This window comes from Annulohypoxylon truncatum, assembly GCF_022578515.1.
Source record: "Annulohypoxylon truncatum strain CBS 140777 unplaced genomic scaffold F4807scaffold_31, whole genome shotgun sequence".
Classification (NCBI taxonomy): domain Eukaryota; kingdom Fungi; phylum Ascomycota; class Sordariomycetes; order Xylariales; family Hypoxylaceae; genus Annulohypoxylon; species Annulohypoxylon truncatum.
In genome coordinates, this window is record NW_025953817.1 from 4,852 (window position 1) to 26,970 (window position 22,119).

The following is a 22,119-nucleotide window of genomic DNA, read 5'->3' on the forward strand; positions in this document are numbered from 1 at the left end:
ATCTCGCTCGAAGTTGAGGATTGAGCACTTTCAATTACGTCAGCACGCTCAAAGTTGAGACTTCCAAATACGGCAAGAGTGAAGCTAAGCGTTGTGGCATGATTGGTCGATTAAGATCGCTAGATAGCTCCGTGTTACGACGTCTACCGTCCAGGCAGCGGTGATAGTGCTCCGTGTCCGTCAGCCATTGCGGGGATTGCCAAGGGATCGGAATTGGGCAAAATCGCTTAGATCACCCCTCTTCAGCGGGGATTATGACGAGTGGGGCATCGATGCAAGCATATTAGGTAACCAATGGTACTAAGGCGGGGATGGCCGAGTCGTCCCAGCCTATCCACTCGCGCAGCCACATCCGCATGTCGTGCTGCTGAAGCCACAGAGCCACACATCCCCGCCACGCCACCCAGGCCACCTAATTCAATCAATTGGCCTACGCGCTCTACTGGTGCGGGACGGCGGCGATTGTGGGTGATTGCGGACACCCGTCGCATGCGCCTATCTTCCGATTGATCTAGCATCCTTGATACACAGATATTCGTTCTAAATTTTTGAGTCCATGTAGAGCCTTTGACTAGCTATCGATTAAACCTAGATCCAACTCTGGGCACTTCATATTAAATATCCTAGAATTTTTCCAAGTCCACTGCACGATTGGGACGCTGGGTACATCCATTTATCCTGCGGATTGCGTGACAGAGGAAGTAGTGACAGGACGCTATACCTGATTTGGCTGGGCCCATAAGTAGTAACCAATGAAAACCTCAGGTCGCCTACCTCGCAGCAATCGCCAAATGCTTCTCAATTTCGGACCTGAATAACTTCGTGGGTTTACGTATTCTCAGGTCACAATTGATATGTAAGTATAGCCATCGATTGGATTAATTGATCGAAGCTGGTTGCAGCTCTTTTGGACCACCTTTTACCAAGTTATTACCATTTCAATTCGCAGTGTGATCTCATCCCCAGTAGGCCGTAGCGCGTCGCGCGGGGTTGATCTGGAATTGCCCCAGGGTGTCCGTGTCGCTGCATTCAAGGACCGCGTCTAGATCCCGACTCGGGGTAATGTCCTAGGTGCGATAGAATCATGCCCAGATCTCATCATTCAGATAGTTGATTTAAGTAGTCCATGATAGGCCTTCGTGGAGTTGGACAACGTCGCGATGGACGAGGCATCCGAATGATCGAAGACGTATCTGCTATGGGACTTCTAGGCAAGAGTAGACGTTCTCGCAGGGCATCCGACATGATAACTATCAATTAGCACTTGCGCGGAGCGGGGTAGAGACCAGCATCACTGAATCCATCGACAAAGCATTCGGATCATCGCGGTATCTTGCGGACTGGACGACGGCGGACCCAGCCCGACCCTGCAGTCTACTATCTGCTAGTCCTTCATCAACCCACGGCATTCGCGCCTCACGTCTGCCATAGATGGAAGTTGGATGGGACGGTCTAACGCCAGAGGTCATGCACTACACTATCAACATCGCGTTGTTCGTCGGGAATAGTATATGGTCGGAGCACCGCACCTGCAAGGCCTGGATCGGCGAGATGAGCTGTTGATCATATGTCTCTGGTTACGTAGACTACAGCGTTCGGACCGCGCCGCCGCTAGATGCCGCGGGATCGCCATCCGTGCAAACGCGGCCTCCGAGTATGTATCGCGAGTCTCAGGGCCTCTACGGCAAGCTGACCATGTGCTGTCGTGCGCATCCAGCAGTTGTTACATAGATAGTTCTTAGGATGGAGCTAAGATGTCTCGTGAGTCAAAGGTTGAGGGCACCGCTGAACTAGGTAAGGAGCAGCAATGGAATATCACAATTGACGAGGCAGATGGAGTGAGAAAGATATGACTTCAGACTCTATATCCAACTAGACGAAGTGTAGCTGGCATGTCTATATACAGTGATGAGCGTGCGACCTACGAGGCATCGACATATGCGACATCTACGTACAAGACGCGCACTACGGCACACGATGAGTCTCCCATCATCACATAGCCATCTGCCGACCATACAATGATTAACGACGTCAAGATCCTCATCTCTCCTAAGGCATATTCGCCACTTCCCTTGCTTGCTCCCCGTCCCAGTCCTCGAGGACCCATTCTATCCCCGTTATCACCCGTTGCGCTAGCTTCTGCATGTCCTTTATGGCGGACAGGGCCGCCGTCAATGGTTCAGAGGTGATGATGTTGAGGGGTGCTCGATGCACGCAACCTCCCTTGGTTCCTCCGCTGTACCCTATCCCTCTAGGATGCACTCCATCCTGGTTATCATCGGCTCGGCTGGCTTCCGGATAGCCTTCATTGTAGATGGGGTAGTCATCTTGGTGGTTGATGGTTGACATTTGGTGGACGGCGGTGGACGGCGGTGGATGGCGGTGGATGGTCGGTAATTGATGGTGATTGATGTTTGGTAGTGGTAGATGGTGGGGTTCTACTTAGCTCTCTTCGCAAATCGAAGAGCTATTAACTGCTCCGTTCTGGGAGGAGGAATAGCCTTCGAACGGGTTGTCGTCGATGTCTCGGATCAACTCTGATGCCGAGTCACTTACTAGAGGAATGCCGGCGCATCTCGTGGCGGGAACCAAGTGTGAAGCCGCGGCGCTTCGGATCGAGCAAGTGTTAGGGATTCAGGTGTGGTTTGATATGTGAATGGATGTGGATGGATTCGATGAATATGGAAAATATTGATTCTAAACGAACATGAAGAAGATGGAGTAGGTAGATGTTGAAGTTCACGATTCGTCGGATGTGAGCTGATCACCCGATCAGGTAAATCAGGGTGGCAGAGTGAGATGAGAAGACTCCCAGAATTGGGAATGAATTGGGGAAGAAATATCCAGAGGGTTGGGTGGTGGGCGGTGTAGGGTTATATACTAATGGGCGAAGGGTGTGATGGGGCCTACGCCGTATGAATCTAAGTTGAGCAATTTGAAATCTGCTCATACCAGAATAACTTTCTAGCAAATAGCCTTTATTACTCTACCTGGGAGACCGCCTGTCATTTCCATACATGCAAACTTTATCTCAAAGGCAATATTACAGTTGCCGAAGCCTAATTCCGGGGCAGCCACAGCAGCTGCTAGAAGACGGGTACTTTCCAATGTAGGTGGGTGATGATGGAACGGCATGAATAGTGGCGTCATGCTGCAATCGCTTGGGCTGGTTGGGCTGGTTGGGATGTTGTGCATCCGTCGCGAGCTTGTTGCGGTGTCCGTCAACAGCCTGGGATAGGCTGTGATGGGCTGTGATTGTTCCATCTGATTGTGACCTCTGGGCTTGTCGCTCACCGTGAACCTAGGCGATTTAACCGCAGGAGAGTAGGGTCGGCTGCCTCGTCCAGCCATTTCGTAGAACCTGTAGTGCACGTAGGTATCTTCCAAATGACACCATCAAGCCATCGGGTGACCCATCGGGTGACCAACGTAGGATCTATGCTATCGATCTGACTTCCCTGACCGAGATTTGCTGCTGAGATCGGGTTCCACGATAGTGTCGCGTCGGCGCGGGCTTGAGATCTTGATACGTAACCCACGCCACCGCTATACATCGAGACCTGTGGGATAATGATGAGAGGAGAGAAGGCTTAGGTGTTGGTAGTCGATGGTTCGCCCTGCCGTGGCATCAACAGGGCAGGTCGCGGTGCGCGACTGTGCGAAATGAGGCGAGAATGCCATCTTATGCGGTAGTCATCTAGGTCACGTGGCCTCTTACTTGACGATCACGTGATGTAGATAGCTTCAATTTGAACATACGCCCACGTCCACAACTTCCACCTTGACGAATGAGTGCCACTACAGGATACGGAATCCACGGACATGAACCAGCATGCCGCGTCACTGCCTATGCGCGAACAGGTCAAGACCTAGAAGCATCTACCTATCATCAGGGTCATCACAGTCACGCAAGATCACAGGCACGCAATCATATTCAAGCTGATGAGAATGAGGTGAGATTCCAAGGGCAAAGCTCTTGAGTCAATTGATACCAAACTACCTAGTCCCAACTTCTCGTCTGTCACATAGATTGTCAAGTGAACAAGTTGCGTCCGAGAAGAATTCCGTCGTCTCACACGTCTTACATCTCACACCAATCAGTCTCGTCCATGGTCGATCGCAGCCAACCGTGGTCAATCGTGGTCAATCGTGGTCATTGCCGCCAGTCGTGGTTAGTGATGGTGAATGGTGGACGGTGGTCAATGGCCGTCGATCGCGGTCAATCGCAGCCAGTCGTGGTCAATCATGGTCAGCCCTAACCAATGATCTGGCCAATCGCGGTCAATCGTGGTCGATTGTGGCCGTCGCCGTCGGTCCTGGTCAATCCTGTCCAATTGTCGTCAGTCGTGGTGGTCATGATCAACGGTGGACGATGGATGGTGACCGTGGTCCGTGGTCCGTGGATGCTGGACGATGGACCGTAGACGAAGGCTAATGGTGATCGATGGACGGTGAACGGTGGTAGATGGGGGTCGGTAGATGGTGGTCAATGGCTGTCGATCGCAGTGCCCAAGATATTCCATCCCAACTTCAGCGCAACACGCGGGCCTCGTAGCCGTTCACACCACATATTCATACAACATGTAACCCAGCACGCCATATCAGACATTACCCGACACGCCAAAATCTCATACAACGCTGCGGCCACCCAACTCCCCAACTCCCAAACTCCCATACTCCCATACCAGAATCTCGTAAAACACTGCGTTCACTCAACTCCCAGACTCCAAACCAAAACCTCGTACAACACTGCAGTCGCCCCAACTCCAAGACTCCCGTACACAACATCTCATACAACCCCGCACCCCGCACCCCACACCCCGGCACGCCGCGAGGGCGGCCCATCCTCCCCTGGCTACCTAGGCTTTCCTAGGCAGTCAATTTTCCTCCTCCTCGCCCCCTTGCGGGGGGTTGGATTCGGGCAGCAAGTATCTTGCGTGTATGAGTATGTCGAACTCTCGGATTCGTCTCTCGTGCTCAGCTATTCGGTTGTGTCTCTCCTCTATGAGCCGCTCGATTAGCGGTTTGAGTCGCCAGAACTTGTCCTCCAGCCGATTGATTTCGGCTACCATCTGCTCCGCCTCCTCGGCAGTCCAGCGCGCCTGCGCCCTTTGCCAGAACTCTTCGTAGAGTGGCTTGGTCGCCCGGTACAACCTGGACGCGTCGACGTTGTCGTTCAGCCATTCGCGTCCCACGATCACGAGCATCTCGTTGTCCTCGTACCTCTCGAGGGACTGGTTCCTCGGTATCCGGCTCGTCCCGGGCTGGATGACGTTGAGGCCGGCCGCGGAGATGAGGGACCGGGAGAGAACGGTCACCAATACCTCCGCCAGCCGGACCTGGGAAGGCTTCCACGCCAGCAGGATCGGGTAGGAGCGCATGACTACCCTCAGGCCCAGCTGGCGGATGCTCGCCATCAGCAACTTACGTATCATGGACGTGCAGTGCATCGAAGACGAGCTGGGGTCGTGCTGCGCCATCCTGGTGGCGATGGTGTCGGAGCAGCCCACGTACGCCGGACTCGAGAATTGGTAGACGTCCGGGTCGGTATCCTTGTAGCGGAGCCGCTTCTGGAGCTGTCGCTCGAGGAGCTTGATGGTGGCGACGCCCTTGCCGGCCATGCCGGCGGGCTGCGTAAAGTCCTGCCCCTCTCTCCAGCGCCTGTGGTCGGGGAGGAACGTGTTGTCGAGGCTGAGAGCGAACGTCAGCCGCAGCCTGTCTTCGTCTTCGAGCTGGCTACCGCCGTAGTCAAGCTCGTCGGCCTGCGCCAGCAGCTCGAAGGCTTCGCAGCCCTCCCGGTAGAGCTTCAGGGTCTCTATGACCTCCTCGATCTCGTTGCAGCTCAGGAAAGCCCCGTCGCGGCCTTCGATGGACATCCCCGCCAGGTACGCGCCGGCGCCCTGGGCGGGATATAGGTACTCCCTGTTGGAGGAGTTCATCTCGGGCACGTCGTGGGGGATCGTACCTAGGATTAGCGCTCTCAGAGTCTTCCGGTGGAATGAGTAGAAGAGGTACTGGAGGTTATTGTTCTCCTCGGTCCCCTTTGCCTCGAACAACCCCACGATCCTCTCGCAGGGGACGAAGCTCTGCTTACGGAGCTCCTTGGCCATCTCCACGACGAGGGGGAACATCTCCTCGTATACGACGTCCCCGTCGATGGCCTCGAGCAAGTCCAGTGCAGCCCGACTGATCACTGGAGTACGGGCGCATCTTTTGGCGGGGATCAACTGCGAATCCATGACGTTAGGGGATTCCGGTCTGATATAGACGTTTGGTGTGGATCTACTTAGCTTTTTCTATACGAACAAGAACCCACACCCGGCTAGGAGAGGGGAGTATAGCTTGGGAGTGTTGTGGTGAATCGGTCGGGGTGCTAGGATCAGGTGAAGGGAGACTGCCGAGCTTGACACCTTGTTATGGTCCCGTCGAGAAGATAGAAGATGAGGGCTTGGAATAGTAAACACTTGGGATATCAGAAGATGAAGTGGTGGGAATTTTGATCATTCAATTGCAATCTGAAGTGAGATCTGAAGGGAGAGTTGTGGTTGTGTTGGTCTCGGTTGAGAAGAATGGGAACATGTCGAGATCTCTGACAACTTACCCCTCACGCTGCCAGCAGCGCTTTCCTATCGGGGGCCTCCGCCATGGGAAAAAGGAGGGGGGTCTCGCAGTGCCTTCCATCGGTATGGACATCATGAATCATCACTCGATTTGAAACAGCTAATTCTTGGGCAACCACAACGACTACCAGAAGACAGCCATAGGTATCCGGTGATATCCAGTAGAGACCGGAGAGGAGCATCGGAATACGTCGGTTGCTTGGAGCCACTGCGAGAATAGCCGGTGTGGTGGGAGGGGAAGACGGCGGCGGGAGCCGACGAGCTCCTTCCGGCGTGGCTATCAGGCGCAGCGTCGCTTAGATCTGGGTGTCGACGATGTCAGTCGCGGCGGGCAGGTCTTGGATGCGGCGGTTGAGTTGGTGGGGTTTGCACCAAAGTCCTCTTGTGACTAGAAGCTATCGAGATGGGTAGTCGAGGGCTATCGTGCAAGATATCCGAGCTATGTTGTGTATATCTCCTTACTAGGTAGGTAATTGGCGCAGGACTAGATTGTTCACAAACGGGTAGTGTACTGGTGATAATTTGTCAGGGGCATAAGTGGAGACAGGGGCTAGCTAGCGGCTAGGCCGCAGATATATAAGGGAGGCTTCGCCTCCCCTAGATTTAAGAGGGGTTGCGCGATACTCTAGTCACCATTCTACCCATTTGCTACCTACCTGCTACCTCTCACGTTGACTTGCCGCCAAAACCTGACATAGTATCGCGCCCTAACAATAGAAGTAGGCATCGACCCGTTAGGTAGCAGGAGGTATGCCAGCGATCCGAAGCTATCACGAAGACGAATTATTCCACACGAGCAGTTTCGAAGACTTGAGTTTGCAGCTACCAAGCAGCAGTCAAGAAGAACAGTGAGAATAGCGAGAATTGAAGACCACAAGGAAAGTGCGAGGGCTCTGGACCCTTTGTAACAAGGCAAGTAGGACCCCTTTTGAGCAATCAGCTGACGTGGCCTTTTTGGAGCTCCGAACACTTAGAGGCTAGCCTGTTTCGAGGTAGCTTCTAAGACAGAGCAGGAGTTGCTTTCGGCCCGGCCGAGCTTGGCACTTAACTCCCAGCTTTAACCCAGCAGCGAGGCAGCTGGTGAAACAGCTAGTAGGCGCTAAGAGCTCGGGGGTATTCCCAAAACAGCCAAGTGCCGTTGAAGAAGTGCGAGATCCTCCAAGGAGTTGTTCGCGAACAAAACGAGCGTGTGGTCTACTACAGCGACCTAGCCACAGCGACCTAGCTACAATACAGCGATCTAGTAGCAACCTAACAGCGATACCGATTGCCCCTATTACACGTTCTCACCCGCTGGGCCAGCTTCCGCCACGGCTTCGTCGTCAAGCTCCCCTAAGGACGAGGGTGAAGGTGGATTCAATATATTGGCATGCTACCAACAGGTTAGCTGCCGGCTAGCTACCTAGCAGTGGGCTAGCAGGGTTGAAGCGGGTACTCACCACCCCTTCGTATGCCTCCAGCAACGCCGCCAGGGTGTTGCCCACCTTCTCGACGGCGTCAACGAGACGCTCCTGGGCGATTAGCTGGCGTTCCTCCCGCTCAGTAGCAGCTAGCTTCTCGGCATCAGAAGCTTTGTGGGCAGGCAACGCGGCAGCATTCTTTTGCCCCTGAATCGCCTTTTTCACAGCAGTTTGCGCCGCTTTTACAGCGTCCTAGCAGCAGGTTAGCAGGCTAGCAGGCTGGCAGGCTGGCAGGCTAGCGAGCTTGCAACAGGTCAAGAAAGGACCTACAGTATGGCCACCGTTAGCAGTAGCCAGGGCTTGAGCCAGGGCTGTAGCGCGAGCTTTTAGGGGGCCTATAGGAACCACGCAGGTTTTGTTGAGGCGACGGCAGCGAGTACACTTCGTGGAACCAGCTAGGCAGATGCCGATTAGCAACCAATAAAGGGCACGAGCGGAAAAGGACCACTTACAATCATCATCCTGGCAAATCACGAGCTGGCCGCCTTTCCACGACTGGAGCGAAGCGAGGCAGCGGCGGCAAGGTGCGGTACGAGAAGGCATCTTCGAAGTAGTTGTTTTGTAGCTGTTTTGCAGTTGTTTTGCAGTTGTTGTTGCAGTTGTTGTTGCAGTTGTTTTGTGGTTGTTTTGTTGAAGTTATAAGACGAGGTAGAAAGGACCTCGCAGCAGTATATATATAAGAGCAGGGAGAGTGTTGATTGGCTGGTTGTGGGTGTGAGATCGATTCACGAAGATTCACGAGGCGCGTGAATGAATTACGGCCGCCGTACAGCTGCTTAGCTGCGACTTAGCAACCGCTACGCCCCTGCCTCAGCTGCGGCAAGGGGCTTGCAGCTGACTAGCAGGTGATTCTACTAACGAGTACAAGGTTGTGCAGGTGAAGGAGTGCGGGGTGCACAAATCACATCTTAGGGCTTACTTTCAACCGCTACCTAGCAGTTGAACAGCAAGTGGTTCGAAGCTGGACAGCTTGTTTATGGTTAATTTTGGGATGTTTTATTTTTTATTTTTTATTTTATTTTTTATTTTTTTTATTTTCTTCATACTCGCTCCTTTTTCGTGGCTTGTGAGCTGGCTAGTAGCTGCTTTGAGCATGAGGGATTGTGATCCCAAGAAGGCAAAGCAGGTGAACCCCGGGAGCCACGAAGAGCCGTGAAAGAAGTGGCTTGCGAGCTGGCTAGTAGCTGCTTTGAGCATGAAGGCGAACGCTGGGAGCCGTGAAAGAACTGGCTTGTGAGCTAGCTAGTAGCTGCTTTGAGCATGAGGGATTGTGATCCCAAGAAGGCGAAGCAGGTGAACGCTGGGAGCCATATATTGATAGCTAGGCCTTGGAGAACGATTAGCCGGGGGATAGCGGGTGCTTTATGGGTTTTGTCCTTACAAGAAGGTTTCCCCGTATTTAACACGTAGTGTTAGCAAATGCGCACTCAGCAGCAGGGCAGCAGCAGGGCAGCAGCAGGTTAGAAGCTACCACGTTGAAGCCGTCCTTTTCGTCCCCGTTCGTGGCCTCGGGACGAGGCCACGGAGGAGAGGGAGGAATCTGTCAGGGGCATAAGTGGAGACAGGGGCTAGCTAGCGGCTAGGCCGCAGATATATAAGGGAGGCTTCGCCTCCCCTAGATTTAAGAGGGGTTGCGCGATACTCTAGTCACCATTCTACCCATTTGCTACCTACCTGCTACCTCTCACGTTGACTTGCCGCCAAAACCTGACATAATTGGTGGAGCGACCCTTGAGCATTGAGGCTTTCAATGTGATCGTAAAGTGAATGTACCTAGATAGCCAACTAGAATGAGAGTTTTCAAGGTGCCACTAGACCTTGGGGACAGTTCGCGGTATAACTACGAATTCTGGTGAAGTTGCAATCTTGTGATAATCAATGGGGTAGCAAAGGCCAAAGGACTACAGGTTCTAGGGACTGGACAGGCGTTGATGCCTACGTAGTCATTCAATTATTGCGTGCCAGTGAGCCTCCACCGAGCTACCTACTACTATAGCTACCTAGGCATGAACATGAACAAGCAGTCTTCCATATAGACAGCCTTCTCTCCGTGAACTTCGTCGGGAATAGTCCTAATTCTATCTCTGGTTCTGCATATTCGCATGGGATGTCAATAGGTCTCCCCGATCCATTCTCGCATTATATGTAGGTGGGTAGGTATTGATCTAGAAACGCGTTGAAGCGTTCAAGATAACTAGTCAAATGACCATCGCCCATATAACCACTCAATAGTACATCTGACCGAACTACCGTGAACTCCCTTGAGACTCTAACCAGATATATACTGCTGAGACCAATCGCGGTATTCCCATCCTTCTTGTTTGCCGTCATGGCAGGGACGTCCGTTGGCCATCGTGTATTCTACGTACCTATCCGGGATTAACCCCTCGCGTCGAGGAAAGCCATGCAATCTTCCCATAGCGGGACTACTGCAGCGATCGCCACGGTCTTCTCCGTGGGCTGCGGTTGCTGTGGCTCGCCACCTTTGGGTTAATTGATATCGGGTGGCAGCCTGTGGGCAGCCACTGGTGGCTTGCCCACCTGGATGAGGACGTACCAGCTGCTCGCTTGAATGAGACAGTGGCCTCTCCCTCGCCAGTAGGCAGAAGGGTGTCTCGAGGGTTCGTGTGGTCGAGAGGGGCGGGAGGGGGAGGCAGATATTGGATAGAGGGATACGGTTCTCGTCTTGTAGGTCCTCTTGGAGCTCTTGTAGCGATCTGGGTAGTGGTGAATTCGTCCGTATTTCGAACTGCCACTATGTCTGTCAGTCGTACGTTGCTGGTCAAGGCTGATTCACTTACCGGATACTTGGTATCCGAGCAATGTCAAGAGGTTGATATGGCTGAACGAGCCAACATTAAGCTGGAGGAGTCGTCCAGAATGTAGCCTGCCAGCGTGTGTTGAGCAGACATGTTGAACAAGTGGATTGAACAAATGTATTGTAGAGGTCTGGGTTTTTAGGACGGGCAAGTCCAGATATATATTCTAATATATCCCTCAAATTGAGCGAGATTGACTTTCTGTTGTATTGCCTAGGTACCTTAGTAGGTACCTCTAGGCAATCTCCCCGAGAAACTGTAGATGATGAGTTCAGAAACCAATTTCCAAGGACACGGTATTGACAAGTAGGTAGGCACGGATGCTGAATAGCAACCTACATAGCACACCATGTATAGACAATGTATTGTGAGCTGATTACGGTTCGAGAAACCGGCGCAGTGTGTATGGCGGCGGGTGGATGTGGGTTTATCCATGAATCTGAAGTCAATCAAGATTAGGCGCTGACAACAGTTATTAGTGCGGCTTTTAGGTCTTAGGTGCGCTAGATACAGGGGACTGAGCCCTGTAATACCTGTAGTATTGAGGTTGGAACCCCACAGATAGTAGATACTACCTAGGCAACGATCAAGTTCTTGTGTATGGAGAGCCACGCCGACGGGATGTCTTGGATGGCTTCGGAGCGAACCAGAGTAGCCCCAGGGCCACCTAAGTGCATGGGTGAGGAGGTACCCTCAGACCTGATAAGTGATGAATTAAATGTTGGGTGATGTGGCGAGCTGGTATCTAAGTAGGCAGGTAGGTATGGATAAGACGGCCCAGATATTGCTACACCCATCGCAGATCGAGTCACCAAATCAATGGATGGATTGGATGTCGGGTGATGTGACGAGCTGATATCTAGAGAGGTACCTAGGCATGGATCGGACGGCCCAGACACTATTGCACCCATAGCAGATCAAGTCACGACAAAGTCACAAAGGGATACATTCGTTTAATTCATCGTCATCACAATAGTTGTCATTGTCCTTGTTCTCTTCGGCAGATATGTTCCATGTTTCGTGTGATCCGCTCCAAGCATAGCAATTCCACTGTCCCCAATAGCAACAACCATCTAGTCCCGGTCCCTGATAGCAATGTCACCATGCTCCCGCTCCCCGATAGCAACATCAGCGTGTTCCGCTCTCCAATAGCAACCATCTAGTAATGCTTCTACCCATCGCCTGATCCTCGTCCTCGCCTCATCCTCGTGCTCGTGATCATCCTCGCCTCATCCTCATTCCCTCCCTCTCATTCCCAGCCGCCGCACTGACCCAGCTCCACCCACACCCAAGACACCGACGCCCAAACACCAACGCCCAAACACCCACACACAAAGCACAAAACACACAACACAACACAACACAACACAACACAACACACCAACACCAACACCAACACCTCATCCCCCCATCCTAACCACCAAACAAACAAGGCCATCCAGGGAATCTCCCCTTCTGACCTGTAGACACTTGTCGTGTGTACGACAAGTGCCATCTGACTCGATTTCGGAATTTGGGTTCATATACCCTCGTTCCGCGAGTTCTTGGAAACAGTACCACTCCCCGCGCATGAGATGGGAAATTGACCTGTCAATAGTCCGTCTGCGCCGAGCATATATGATGACTTTCATCATCTCGGCGACCGCTTCGTCGGGGGTTAGGGGAGAGCCGGCTTCTGGGATGGGCTTGTGGGTGAGAAGCCATTGGCCGAGGGAGCGTATGTTGGCGTCCCAGGTGTCGTCGCCGCCGGGCTCTCGGTTGTCGGTCCCGTCCCCCCCTTGGGCGTCTGGTCGGGGTCGCTTGCGAGGATGGAGTGCGTTCGACTCCTGGGCCTCCCTCTTCAGCCGCTCGTTCTCGCCTTGGAGTTCCCGTACTCGCGCGAGAGCGGTTGACTCTCTCTCGATCGCGCGGTCCAGATCCTCTTGAAGGCGGACGGTCGTGCTCTTCTCTTCCTCGAGCTCGGTGTTGAGGCGCTCGATCTCCCTCGCAGAGGTACCGTCGACGACCTGGAGCTTCTGGAAGGAGTCGGCGAACCGAGCCACATCGGTGGAGTACTCGTCGACCTTTCTCCTGTACTCCACCCTCTCCGCTTGCAGCTGCTCGCGGATTTCCTCGGCCTTGCTGGTCAGCTCGGCTATTTTCGTCTCGGCTTCTTGGCGTCGACGATCTGCGTCTTCTTCCTCGGCTTCTAGTTTTCCTAGTAGACGCTTAGCCGATGTCATCACGTTCACAAGAAGGGCAGTCTTGTTTCCCGCTTCCCTTGGCTGCTCCCCGTCCCAGTCCTCGATGGCCCATTCTATCCCCGTTATCACCCGTTGCGCTAGCTTCTTCATATCGTTCATGGCGGACAGTGCCGCCGTCGACGTTCCCGGGGTAGTCATATTGGTGGTTGATGGTTGATGGTTGATGATGATTGATGATTGTTCTTGATGAATGGTGACGATTGATGTTGATGTTTGGTGAGGAGGAAAAAATAGAATCGTCTAGGCGATCTGTGTTCAATACAAAGTAACTTCCATCGTTCGTGGGCGTAGGGTTACACTTTAGCGAGGGTATACATGACCCTAGGAAGCCTGCTATATAGGGGAAGTAACTTGTAAGCCGCGCTTTCCTCTATCTCTATGGTAAATATCATACATATTCGGTCGACATTCGTTGAAAGGCTGGACATGCTCTCACGTTTGACGGATTTTGATCGAATCAACTGTGAGATGTAGTCAAATTAAGCATGACCGTCCCAATTAATTCGGAACCGTGCATTTATCTTCCCTATTCGGAAATCTGCCGCTCAACAATTGGTCGAATATCCATCCTATCGGCATCTCGCCGCACATCCGCTTCTGGAACGAAGTACCAAGGCGCTATTCCAGATTGGGGTTAGTTAGGTATGATAACGGACAATCATGATAACAAATGATCTCAATTACCACTGGTTGGCACCTATGATCTATAATAACTTCGCGAATATGAGAGTAATCATCTTATAATATATCTTACTCGCTCCTCTACTACGTGCACTCTCTAGCGAACCTGGGTGGACCGTTACAAGTACAATGAACCAGCAGTTATCAGTAATTGAGGGCCATCCGAGTATTATTCACCGAAGCTGCCAGGATAGGTGATATCTTCGGTCCACCACAGCTTTACACGATGTGCTCGAAAAGGGGTGCAACTAGGCCCTTGATGCTCTACTGTGCTTGAGCTACACTTATAATCCAAATAAATGCCATGGAATCGTTGGGGCAAGAAGTTGTTCAAGTGAGACGAGGAGCGATGGATGATTGCTATGGGCGGAGGACGGTGGAGAGTGCAGCCTATCTAAATCGGCTTAGTGGCTTGGCACCGCCTAATAAATGAAACACCAATACGTGCCTCACACCACTCGTACCAGTAGTCTTCTGGTGCGCAGGCGGTACTTCCGTCGACTATAACTGAGATGCTCAAAGTTCCTGCTGTGTATATCTACAGTAAACATATTGAAGCGATTTTGATACGCTACCGCTTGAACGTAACGTAGGAGCGACTCTCGTCCGGTTCGTAGACCCCGCTACACATCGCCATGCTCCTGCGCCGCGAACATGTCAAGGGAGAAGGCCACACACACTACACGGAGACTGGGAGGTAGAAATAGGACGCTGCATTATTTTCTAATGTACAATCTATTTGAGCTGAGTTAATAGGCTAGTCCTGGTTTGCAGAGATGGTTAAAACCCGTATTGAATTGGTCGAGCCAGGGTCAAGCTCAAATATGGTCAGAGACGGCATTTTCAAGTGGCAAGTGGAGGCTAGCTATATGTACAAGCCTACGTATCTAAGTAAGTTGGAGTTCTAGGTATGGTCCACCCTTCCTACAATTAATACGTCGCCGATCTAGATCTAAATATCCAAGCTCGAACGCGCGAAAGATTGCCGGGATATCCGACGCAGAGGCAGTGAAACAAGTTAATGCTCGATATTTCTAAGACGTACCTGAGCGTAGCCGCACGCGACAAAGCCTACGACTAGGCGGCAGAGCACCCAATCGACCGCGCGCTCGACTTGCAGAGGACGTACCATCTAACCGAAACGGCAAGTTCCAGGTGATGCTTATAACTATTAGATACCTAGGGCAATGTGATATATGCATTCTAATCAATTGGGGTCATCTCAGGCGGATCGCGTGAACTGAGGTAAAGGATCTACGCCATCTGAGTAACCTCGCCGTTGCTCACGGCTCTGACGGCGATCTTCCACGGATATGCCGAACAAGAGCTAAAAAGGTAAGAACGGGAACCTTTCCCATTCCAATTCGCACACTCCCAAGAGGCCGGAGGGTTCCAGCGACAGCCATGAGACGGCGTAACTAGGCCGACTGGTACTCGACGATCATTCAGCACAAAACTATTCGTGGTAACATAAATAGATACCTAGGTATTCTTGTTCTACGAAGTCGATATGGTTCCAAGGAATCGACCTAAATTCAATTGATATTGGACGCGGGTTATCTTCTACACATCCTAGAGTTGAACATATTCAGGAGCTTTGAACAGTTATAACATCATTCACAGATAAATCAAGTCTAACTCACAATCACAATCACAACTAGCCATGTACGAGAAAGGATTGGAGGGAGATATAATGTTGTATTTCTTACAGAAGATTCAAAGCTTCAAAAGCTTTTTGATTAGCTAGATCTTGAAAACCAGTACAGTGTGTGTCCCGCCTTTCTAGCCTGCATGTTCCATCTATACATGGTTACAGTCCTTTCAAGTCTACCTATCCCGTGTTCCTTTCTTACATGTCTTCGATCCCGAAGTAAACTCTGAGCTCCTTGTCCAACTCCTCGTCTGTTCTCTCCCCTGTTATAACACGCATTTGGCCGGTGCTGGCCCAGACGACGCGGTCGGCCCGGAAGGCGCAGTTTGCGCGGGGATGGCCGGTATGACAATAGGGGCGGCGGCAGCTGAGGCAGCTGAGGCAGCAGCGGAGGCGGCAGCGACAGCAGCAGCGAGGCCTCGATGTTTGTTTCGGAAGAACACCATCCCAACGTCACCCAGGTGACCCCCATTCGCCTGCTCCATCCGATAGAGCGCGTTCCGGGCGAGAGTCGTTGCCGACTCCATGTTATTTGCGGAGCCGATGGTAACGTTGGGGGTGCTCGCCTCGAAGTTGCGGGCGGCGGGATCGGTCGGCAGGGCGAGGCCATTCAGGGTGCGGCCAATGTATTGTCTGTTGATGTCGTCGAGGAGGACGGACGCCACCAGCCCTCTGGGTCTCCGGACCCCAGTGATATCCTCCACGAGAGCAATCTTTGCTTTCTTGGGCCTTGGCCCCGATGGTGGCTGTTGACGCTTCATTGTTATCGTGGTGGTGATGGGGGTTGGTAGAGAAAAGAGTTGGTGAAGGAGAGCATTGGTGGTGAGAATTACCGGAGGCTAGGCGTCTAGTAAGAAGGGAGTTCGGCCTTGAGAGACCATGAGGAGCTCCGGGAGACCCGTTGGCGGTTGGCCATGAAAGAAATAGACAAAGGGCTTCTGCTCTATGTATACCGTAGCCCCTGGGGGACAATTGGCATTGTTGATGTGAGAGAGGAAGGTTGGTAAGAAGGAGAAAAATAAAAGTTGAGAGGGGAGTGGAAGAGGGGGCATTTATAATCTGGGGTGATGGAACGTACCCGTTCACTGATGAGCGAATTGCTCTTATGCACGGAAGCGAAGAACTCCTGCAAGAACCTAATATATTTCTACCTAGCTGTAGGCAAGCACAAAAGCAAAAGTACGGGTACCTTCTAAAAAGGTACCTATGATACTATTCTATGGAAATTATCGACTTAACGTCCATGTAGCTACCGTTGTGCGATAAGTGGTGACTACCTCTGCCAGTCGAGGCATTTTTCGATTATAGGGACCGCAGCTTCCAAAGGTAAAGCGTCATGTCAACCAGATGAGGGAAACTTACCGAATATGGTAGCAGGAACAATGATATTAGCTCGGCGAGCAGGTTTTGAAATCAAACCGATGACTTAATCCTCTCGTAATCAATGTCGCTCTTCCCATAGGAGTTATATTCCATCTGACACATCAGATGGTGGGATCGTCATCAAGGTTGGGCAACGCGGCGCAGATGCCGTCTATGTAGCTAGATTCATACGTGTTACGCTGATGGCTCTTACTATAGCTTTTACTCACCGTACATCAATAATGCTCGAGCAAGAAACGTGGAAGGCTACGCTATGAACTAATCAATGCAAATCATAGACCGCAGGATGTTGCCTACATAGGTAGCGAGTCTACGTTGACAGAGTGCGGCTGCACGATTGATAGATTAAGATGCATTTTAGAGATCGGATGAGTTTTCTTGGAGATTTTCGGCTTACAGAGTTTCAACTAGGTAGGTAGTAGAAACGTCATTCAACATTGCAAAGAGCAACCTTCTAGACAGTAGGCGCTCGCATGTTCCAACAGTAGCAAAGGCAACAGCGTTCTTATATGTCTAACGTAAATAGGATATGGTTAATGACGTCTTTGATTACGTGTTCCGGTAGATTTGTTCCGGCAGGTGAGCATCGCCATCATGTACCTACCTAGATTACAGTGGAAGCTTCGTGAGGCGTACGTGGCGAGGATCTCGTGAAGCGAACAGACGTTGCATGATGATTGATTGATTAATCGTGTGGTTGAACTGTGAAGATGCACCCAATCTCCATCAGCTAGAGCTCAGAAGTGATATCACATATGTAAGATCTCGAGTAATCGACCAATAGCTACTCGTAAGAGGTGTGTGCCTAGGTAGTCTCCGGTCTCAAGTGACCCGCGCCTACTCTGATCGCTGAGAACAAATGGTGGGATGTCTCTGGTTCGCAGAGTGGAGCGTTGTCGATGTAGAAGTAGGTAAAGCATATGCGGTTTGAGACTGAATGAGACCTACGCAGGATGGCCGGAGTTCATGCAGACGAGGTGATAGATATCTACCTACCTGATTGAATTGCAAGTTGCTCCCCTGAAAAAGTGAAGTCATCACAAGTTTGCCGACTGACGGATTGCCCAAGGGTCTATGTAGATACCACCATTAGGTTTCCAATAGGATCCGTCACGTATAAATTGAAGAGTGGGAGTCTAAATCATACGCAATATAGAGTGATAACCGCATGGACTATAAGCTACCAACGTATACGGCATGCTCAAGAAGTCTCGTTAGGTATCCATTCCGCCAATGTTAGGCGTCACCGACGTCTACTTGCGTCTTATGGCGTTCGTGATCAGGCAACGGCCTCAGTTTCTCGTTAGACACCATGCCGGATGAGTGAGACCGTACACTGTCAACGGGCCGCAAATGAGAGACCGATATGATGTCTCGTCCTGATCAGTGATATATACAAGGCAACAGGAAGGGAACAGCTATATGTGCACATAGCGTGTAATGATATGGTGCTCGTTTGCCTACGGTATGTGACGACTACGACGGCGAGGTCGTTGATGGGTAGCCCTGGGAAGACTGCTGCTGCCACGGAACAAAACTAAGGAATGATGCAGGTTCGGGTAGACATTTAGAGTAAAATCCTCCCAAGGAGCAGGCCCCAGCAGTGCGTATTAATCACTATTTCCCTATGATAACTGTCGTTTTGGAGAGGTCAAACCCCACGATGGGGTTAGGACGTAGCGGGAAGCAACATAGACTTGTGATGGCTAAGTGGCATTCGAGTCGTCTGCATGGATAGTTTGGCACCCACACACATACTGCCGGCAAGATACTAGTAATGAATGCCAGATGGATATGAAAAGATCCACTTCATCAAACAACGACGCTATCAGCTCTACATGTACGGAATGTCACGAAGTCGATCATTTATGTTAGATGTAGTATTAATGCAATCTGACTAGTATACGTTTGTTTACCTTTCAGGCGAGTCTCCCGCTCGAGATGACAGTAGGTTGATGGAGTACAAATGAGGTAGCCTCTTTCTGATCATCTGACGCCGCGAAGCTTGCCAACAGCCACCGTGTACATAACTTGTTTCCCACGCTATCCTGCTGGAACTGCCCGTCAATGAATTCGAACACGTCGACTCGCCCTGGAGGTTCTGATTGGCGATCGAGTTACCGGGACCATTCAGCCCAGTGGAATTATGACGATAGACGAGTTGGCTACTCGTCGAAAATGTGGCTATCGGCCGACCGGAGTGCTGGTCTACTGCATCCGAAAGCTATAGAAACGTATCGACGGAAGTGGTGGGACTAGTGATCGAAGTGGCTCGCGTCTCTGTCCGGTAGACTAGCGTATCGAAGGAGATATCGCGCACCTATGGATGTTCAATGTCAGCTTGATATTGATATGTTCGCAGGAGTCAAGGGTAAGTGGGGACCTACCAGGTACGCAATTCGACTATGATTGTGGATGGAGTCCACTGCCACGGAACTTCAAAAGGACATATCCGAGATCTGGCGATAATGAACATTATCGAAAATGTTGGATTGTGCTGGGTTCGCGTATTGTCAGCAGTCTACGAGATAGATCCTTGCTTCGATTCTAGTAGCTCCTGCCCGACCGATGTCACCGCACCAAATGGAAGTGGGGATGGTCTCACGCAATGGCACACTTGACTTGGCATTTTGGGATCGACTAGGGGTCGATTTCATAAGACCGCCTGGCCCGGTGATGAAATCACCCACCAGACGATAACTATGGAATATTCGAGGTTCGTAGTAAACAATGCGCGTCGCGTAAGCCCGCAAACCCCTCCCAGCATAATTTTGCTACAGGTCCTGTCCAATAGGTTACCTTATAGGTACCTATCTTCCCACACTCACGGCCAACCGCCATCAACGCCCTTGATGAATAAGTGTTCTGAGATCGTTGGAGATATAGGCTGATGTAGTACCGCACCCGTCTCGAGGTGGCCGGCTGTGGGGTAGCGTGAAGGTGTGGTTCAACGTAGATTCAGATGTAAGTCTTTAGTCTCGCGGCCAATCATCAAGCTCTAGCATCCCGTGCTGATAGTGATCGTTTGCATCCTAGGTTGCGTAGGAACAATTAGATCGACCGATTACTCTACATACGGCTTCAGCGACACGATGATAGGATAAGAGGGTGGGAGGAGCATCACGAGCTTTGACGACTCGTCCATTTCAGGGCTGTGCACCGCTCTTTGGATGCTAACTTAGTGGATTCAAGTGCCTGAGGGCCTACAGGTAACTTGTCGATGTTAAGCTGGATACGAATGTATATACCAGGCAGCTAGGCAGTTGATGAATGCCCAACCGTGTTGCTCTTCTCGTGTTCCCCATGATCTGACGGGTTCAGAACTGACCGTCAGCTATGTTGATCTCCGTCATCTTAGGCCCAAGGGGATTTATTTCGTTCGATGCGTCTGTTGATCCGAGTTTAGATATCTGACTGACACAACTCTGATCATTGGAGGAACTTCGTGGAGATAGACTTCGTCTAGGTTGAAGCTGATTCGAACGTGGCTTTTGGTATGGTGTGATGATCTGCGCCCCACGCACATCACCATATTCTCCTCTTATGCCAGTCAGGCTACCGGCCTCCATCATCTATGGTCGTCTGGACTAGTCGTCACTCGAAATACGAGACGCCAGAGCCGCGTGGTTGGTGAATGTGTGCTTGGGTCGAGGTTCAGAGTAATTCGGGATATATTCTCCCATTTCTGTCATTGTCAACCCAAGTGGTTCTAGGTGTATCGGGATTGACGTGGCTTAGGGAATATGCTGCGGGTTGCCTACTCGACAAGATGCAGCACCTATTCGACCTGAAAGCCGCCCAGGATATTCCTTGGAAGAGAGAGAATTACCCACGCAACCATCGCCTGCTATTGTGAGAGCGCTGCAGCGCGAGCAACTATTTCCACCACCCATCCGTTCACCGCCACATGTATAGATTCTTCCTCCTGCCTATCCTACTCCCCCCATTATTACTTTCATAGGTACTCTTCGGGAGCCTAGACAAGTACAACCTCACTTTGACAACACTGCAACCAATCGTACGTGCACCTAATGATTAGTATCTGGCTGGGTATCCGGTAGATGCCTCGCTACGATATCGCTTGGTGCTATTGTTTCGTCGACGAGGTGTTGAGAGCCAGGTACGTTGCTGAAGTGTGAAAAATCGTCATCGGCGCTGGCTTTTCTTCTTCCTCCCTTATTTTCATCGGGATGGCCACCTAGCACGACAAAAATTGTAGACAACTATCTTCTCTGGCTATGGGGTTGTGGGCGCCATGCTGTCCATGCTGCTTTGGAAATCGACACGCCCTCGCGTACATACTATACGCAAAACAAGCACATGGTATCTCGGCGAAATCATGCTAAGGGTGCTCACTCTTAGATCATCCTGTCGCTAGCAACCGTCTGGTAGCGAGTCTGCGTCGAACTTCTTGTGGCATCTTCTACTACGCGACGTACATTGACCAAGGTCCTCGACCTTCTAAGGTTGGCGTTACTACAAGCTTACGGCATATTGATCACGGCATATGAAGTGGAATGAGACAAGCAGATGTTAGCACGTTAGATCATTGGCATCTGCCAGTTCAAGGCTTCTCAGATGTGGGATTGGCTAGCTACGTGGTAGATACAGGACAGGACATTGGATTTAGCAAACAGAACCCCAAACAGACCCCAGGTCTAGGATGTGAAACGCATCTCTCTCATCTCCCCCCACTCCCTTTCGTCTCACTCGCCTTCCCTCTCATATCCCTCTCCTCCCCCTGCCTCTCCTCCCCCTCCCTCTCCTCCCCCTCCCTCTCCTCCCCCTCCCTCTCCTCCCCCTCCCTCTCCTCCCCCTCCCTCTCCTCCCCCTCCCTCTCCTCCGTGTCCTCTTCCACTGGCTTACCCTGGAGCGGCATACCAGATATCTCACCACTTAGCAGAGCTATATAGAAGGGATTCCGGATGGACTCGGTGAGCGAGTGTCCTGGGCAGTTGTTATACGGGAGGGACCCTCGTGGTCGATGACGCGGTTTGGGGGCTGGTGCTCCGTCGTGGGGAGAGCTGGGAGCACCGTCGTCGCCGTCGTCGGATAATCCACCAGAGGGGGGCAAGTCAGGCGAGGGTTCTCGAGAGCGTCTCTCGTTAGGCATGGTGTCGGTAGGATGTTGCGTGTATGGATGTCTGAATAGGAGTAGATGTGGGTGGATGGGTGTGTATGTGTGTATATGTGATTTGCTATGTGAATGGGCGTGTGAAAAAAACGATATCATGAGAGGTGTGTAATGGTTATGGGTGAGAA

The 22,119-nt window shown here is 51.6% G+C and overlaps 4 protein-coding genes across 4 annotated transcripts; all 4 read right to left on the reverse strand.

Annotated features, from left to right (window-relative positions):
• Positions 1-4,516: 4,516 nt before the first annotated feature.
• F4807DRAFT_469825 (uncharacterized protein) lies at positions 4,517-6,422 on the reverse strand. Its single transcript, XM_048002753.1, has one exon. It carries the CDS (start codon positions 6,237-6,239, stop codon positions 4,878-4,880), a length of 1,362 nt encoding a protein of 453 aa, XP_047851294.1. The 5' UTR covers positions 6,240-6,422; the 3' UTR covers positions 4,517-4,877.
• A 1,474-nt stretch (positions 6,423-7,896) lies between these two features.
• F4807DRAFT_463179 (uncharacterized protein) lies at positions 7,897-8,623 on the reverse strand (the record flags this gene model as incomplete). Its single annotated transcript, XM_048001935.1, has 4 exons — positions 7,897-7,992; positions 8,060-8,272; positions 8,351-8,475; positions 8,533-8,623. The coding sequence occupies 4 exons, from the start codon at positions 8,621-8,623 to the stop codon at positions 7,897-7,899; spliced, it is 525 nt and encodes a 174-aa protein (XP_047851295.1).
• A 3,233-nt stretch (positions 8,624-11,856) lies between these two features.
• Positions 11,857-13,645, reverse strand: F4807DRAFT_437154 (uncharacterized protein). The gene has a single exon (XM_047999018.1). It carries the CDS (start codon positions 13,278-13,280, stop codon positions 12,300-12,302), a length of 981 nt encoding a protein of 326 aa, XP_047851296.1. The 5' UTR covers positions 13,281-13,645; the 3' UTR covers positions 11,857-12,299.
• Positions 13,646-21,538: 7,893 nt separating this feature from the next.
• Positions 21,539-21,970, reverse strand: F4807DRAFT_463182 (uncharacterized protein; the record flags this gene model as incomplete). Its single annotated transcript, XM_048001936.1, has 1 exon — positions 21,539-21,970. One exon carries the CDS (start codon positions 21,968-21,970, stop codon positions 21,539-21,541), a length of 432 nt encoding a protein of 143 aa, XP_047851297.1.
• Between the last annotated feature and the right edge of the window lie 149 nt (positions 21,971-22,119).